The 5,331-nt window shown below is 46.4% G+C and overlaps 1 protein-coding gene across 1 annotated transcript in view; it reads right to left on the reverse strand.

Annotated features, from left to right (window-relative positions):
* The window catches only part of fcsk (fucose kinase), a gene marked incomplete in the record, with an annotated part of 11,142 nt that overhangs the window by 1,841 nt on the left and 3,970 nt on the right, over positions 1-5,331 (reverse strand). The window contains 8 exon segments of the mRNA XM_014022985.1: positions 119-346; positions 426-592; positions 658-892; positions 966-1,321; positions 1,556-1,629; positions 3,605-3,778; positions 3,864-3,965; positions 5,156-5,262. Of these exon segments, the coding sequence (XP_013878439.1) occupies positions 119-346; positions 426-592; positions 658-892; positions 966-1,321; positions 1,556-1,629; positions 3,605-3,778; positions 3,864-3,965; positions 5,156-5,262 (1,443 nt within the window).

A 5,331-nucleotide genomic window follows, 5' to 3' on the forward strand; every position in this document is an offset into this window, starting at 1 on the left:
CACACACACACACACACACACACACACACACACACACACACACACACACACACACACACAGTGAGGCAGCGGTTCTCCCAGTACGACCCGTATGACCCGGATCCTGTGGGTCCAGTACCGGGAGCGTGAGGCTGACAGTAGTCCCTCAGGTGGTCCAGGCTCTCACACACCGTCTCCGTGGAAACACTGCTGCCCCGCCCCCTGCTGCTGCTGACCAGCAGGAGGCGGGGCTCCAGGATGAGGCGGGCTCTGGCACCGATGGGGCGTTTCCCGTCAACCCTCACAGCGACGTTGGTCACGGAGCCGCCGTGCTCGAAGGCGATGGGCGGGGTGTCGCTCCAGCCACCTGAAACAGGAAGAGGAAGAGGCCTTCACTCACCTGGACCAATCACAGGACAGCGCCGAGGATTCAAACTGTCCTGTACCTGCCAGGTCCAGTCGGGCTGGACACTCCACTTCCTGCCACTCCCCCATCGGCGGCATCGCTCCTCGTCCAATGGAAATGAATGTCTGCGATGACATCACAGCCTGTCGCAGCAGCACCTGTCCGGCGCCTTCGTAGTGTCTTGCCGCTCGCACCAGCAGGTCCGGCCTGGGGGGGGGCGACGACGGGTCAGCACCGATCTGACAGCAGGAAACACCGAGCGACACGCTCACCTGCTCAGCCACTTCTGCCTCTGTGCGGCGAGCGCGTAGACTCCGCCCCTCAGGTTACCCTCCTCCAACAGGAAGTAGGCGGAGCTCCAGGCCTCATTAGCAGCTGGTCCACTTCTCAGCCCTCCCTTTCCCTCCGCCATGCACACCAACACGTCAGCGATGCAGGAGAGACAGCGGGCGGCCACGCCCATCTCTGCTCCAGGCTCCGCCTCCTTCTCTCCACTTCCTGCTGCAACTAACGTCAGATTTTATCCTTTAAGTTCAGATTCTGACCCAAACCTCTTTTTAAAACTTGTTTGTGGACTCACTGTTGTCCAGAGTCTCCAGCAGCGCGCCCTGCTGGCCCCCCAGCACCGCCGCCCTGAAGCAAGGCAGCAGGCAGGTGTCGGTGCGACTCCGCAGTGCGTCAGTCACCCTCTTCCTCCCCGCCAGGAACAGAAGCTCCTCCCTCCACTGGAGCTCCGCCTCCTGGTGAGTGAGCGACAGCACCTCCTTCAGAGAGAGCCTCCACGCCTCCCTCCACCTCCTCAGACACCCGGCCCCACCCAGCAGCCAGGCCACGCCTCCCTGCAGGCCAACCACGCCCCCTCTGGGGTGGAGGACTGGGAAGAGGCGGGCCTCCAGGAGGGTCCGCTGCTCACCTCGGACCCACAAGTCCTCCGGCCTGAGGAGGAGGAGGAAGAGGAGGAGGAGGAAGAGGAGGAGTAAATTACTGACCAGGTAAGAATGACAATAAAATAAAATAACTATTTTTGTTTGATTGTTGTTGATGTTTCTGCTGCTGTGAACTGAACTGTGTTTTTTTGGTTTATTTATTTGTTGTTTTGTTTGTTTATTTGTTTGTTTATTTGTTGTTTATTTGTCTCAGAGCTCAGGAGAGCTGGTCTGTGTGTCTCACTGGACTCCTGTGGAGCTGAAGAAAACGCTCCATCTCTGGTTGAGGAAGGAGGAGCTGCTGTCATCAGAGGACACCTGAGGAGGAAACCATCATCATCATCACCATTATCGCATCATCATCATCATCCTCACCATCATCATCACCATTGTCAACATCATAATCATCATCATAACCACCATCATCATCATGATAATCATCATCATCATCATCATCATCATGATAATCATCATCATCTGTTGTAGGTAGACAGGTCTTGTAGAGAGGTCTGAAAATAGGAATCATCATCACCACCACCAACACCATCATCATCATCATCACCATCATCACCATCATCATCATCCCTATCATCATCACCACCACCATCATCATAACATCACCACCATCATCATCATCAACATTATAATCACCACCATCATCATCATCATCATCACCACCATCATAATCATCATCTTCACCACCATCATCACCATCATCATCATCATCATCACCATCATTGTTACCATCATCATCATCATAATTATCATCATCACCATCATCATCACCACCACCATCAACACCATCATCATGACCATCATCGTCATCATAATTATCACCATCATCATCATCATCATCATCACCACCACTACCATCATAATCATCATCATCATCATCATCATCGTCACCACCATCATCATCACATCATCATAATCATCATCATCACCACCGCCATCATCATCACCATCATCATCATCACCACCATCATCATCACATCATCATAATCATCATCATCACCACCACCATCATCATCATCACCACCGCCATCATCATCACCACCATCATCATCACCACCATCATCATCATCACCATCATTGTTACCGTCATCATCATCATAATTATCATCACCACCATCATCATCATCACCACCACCATCATCATCATGACCATCATCGTCATCATAATTATCACCATCATCATCATCATCATCATCACCACCACTACCATCATAATCATCATCATCATCATCATCATCGTCACCACCATCATCATCACATCATCATAATCATCATCATCACCACCACCACCATCATCATCATCATCACCACCATCATCACCACCACTACCATCATCACCACCATCATCATCATCACCATCATTGTTACCATCATCATCATCATAATTATCATCACCACCATCATCACCACCATCATCATCACCACCACCATCATCATCATCATCACCACCATCATCATCACCACCACTACCATCATCACCACCATCATCATCATCACCACCACTACCATCATCATCACCACCACTACCATCATCACCACCATCATCATCATCACCACCATCATCATCACCACCACTACCATCATCATCATCACCACCATCATCATCATCATCACCACCATCATCATCACCACCACTACCACCATCATCATCACCACCATCATCACCACCATCATCATCACCACCACCATCATCATCATCATCACCACCATCATCATCACCACCACTACCATCATCACCACCATCATCATCATCACCACCACTACCATCATCATCACCACCACTACCATCATCACCACCACCATCATCATCATCACCACCATCATCATCATCACCACCACTACCATCATCACCACCTTCATCATCATCACCACCATCATCTTTTCATCACCATCATCATCATCATCACCATTATCATCATCGTCATCATAATTATCATCACCACCACCATCATAATCATCATCATCATAATCACCATCACCATCATCATCACCACTACCATCATTATCACCATCATCATTTTCATCATCACCATCATCATCATCATCATCACCACTACCATCATCACCACCATCATCATCATCACCACCATCATCTTTTCATCACCATCATCATCACCATTATCATCACCATCATCATCATCATCATCATCACCACCACCACCACCATCATCATCATCATCGCCACCACCACCACTACCATCATCATCATCATCACCACACACCATGACAAATAAACAGCTGATCAGTCTCCAAGGCAACCGGCTGCAGGACGTTTTACCTGCAGATCGTCGCGCACACCCATCACCGTGTGCACGTTCAGCTTCAGCTCGCCCAGCTGGATGCGATGTCCCTGGATGATGATGTCACTGCTGAGCTTCAGCCGCCTGACGCACGGCGACGCAGACGCCTGGAGACCCGACAGCAGACAGCCGGAGGGGACGTCCAGAGGACCCTGAGGACGGTGGTCTTTTTGTAAACTTGGACAAAATAAGAATCAACGGTTTCACCTTCAACACACAAAAACACCTGGAGAGAACCTGTAGGTGGCAGTGTTGCACCACCGCTCCGGTTTCCACGGAAACGTCTGCGTCCAGAACGCTGTTGATGATCCGAGCTCCGGCGCTCACACGGCTCTCAGTCTGCAGGTTATAAATAAAGAATATCTTACCTGTTGGCAGAGGTTTATAGTAACTAAGTACATTTACTTTGTTACAGTACTTAAGTAATATTTTTTTGAGGATTTCTAATTTTACCAAGTATTTTTTATTGTTACTTTTACTTTTATATTGTTAAATTTAAAACCTAAAATTGATATTTTTACTTCTTTACTTTTAAATTTAGCATCTAGTTACTTGTTGCAAAATAAATATGTTTGAACTCATCATGAAAGATGTTTATGTGCTCTAAAAACTGAAGTGTTGAATTTACTCAAACAAGTCATGTCAGCTGGTTTCTTTGTATTTATCTGCTTAATCAGCTGTTTATTTACCTGCTTAATCAGCTGATTATTTACCTGCTTAATCAGCTGTTTATTTACCTGCTTAATCAGCTGTTTATTTACCTGCTTAATCAGCTGTTTATTTACCTGCTTAATCAGCTGTTTATTTATCTGCTTAATCAGCTGTTTATTAACCTGCTTAATCAGCTGTTTATTTATCTGCTTAATCAGCTGTTTATTTACCTGCTTAATCAGCTGTTTAATTAGCTTAGTTTATTTCACTAAATGTGTGAAGTAAATATGAGGCAAGAATATTTTCTCCACTTGGTTTAGTGGAACCAGTTTGGTTAATCTCTTAACAGAAAATTCCTTAAAAGCCTTCTGACATTTTTAAGGAGCCAAACTAAAAGGTAAGAACCAGAGGAAGTTGTCTGACAGCCTAGTCTTCAAAATAAAAGCCCCCGGTAGTGTCTGGAAATGTTTAAAGGCAGAAACGGAAACATTTTTGCGCACCGGTGGAACAAAAACTGTTCAGGGGTTCAGGATATTTTACAGTTTATCTCTTAGAGTGTTTAAAAGTACTTTTACTTTTACTTTTCCAATTTTTGTGACCAGTTTTGTGACTTTTACTTAAGTACGTTTCTCATCAGTGAAATTTATTTTTATCAAAGTCATTTTCTGTTAAGGTATTTTCACTTTTACTTAGTTATTTTTAAGTACTTTGCCTGTTGGACATGGTTGCTTCAGTATGAAGGTTTTTTTTATGGGACTATGTGCTGCAGGTAAGATACTACCTATTCCTAACTTCACCACAGGAGCCTGAACTGTTAAAACGTTAAACAGCGTGAAGACTGCTGGAGGAAGAGGATGATGAAGAGTACGACGTGTCACCTGGATGTGAGACAGAGTGTTTCTGTTCGTCCAATCACGAGTCAGACGGAGGACGTGTTGCTGCCCGGACAGAGTCAGGTAGTCGTAGAGACCGCCGGGGACGTAAACTGACAGATCAATGGGAAGAGAGGATTAACTGGTGTGTGTGTGTGTGTGTGTGTGTGTGTGTGTGTGTG

Source organism: Austrofundulus limnaeus, unplaced genomic scaffold (assembly GCF_001266775.1).
Source record: "Austrofundulus limnaeus strain Quisiro unplaced genomic scaffold, Austrofundulus_limnaeus-1.0 Scaffold353, whole genome shotgun sequence".
NCBI lineage: Eukaryota > Metazoa > Chordata > Actinopteri > Cyprinodontiformes > Rivulidae > Austrofundulus > Austrofundulus limnaeus.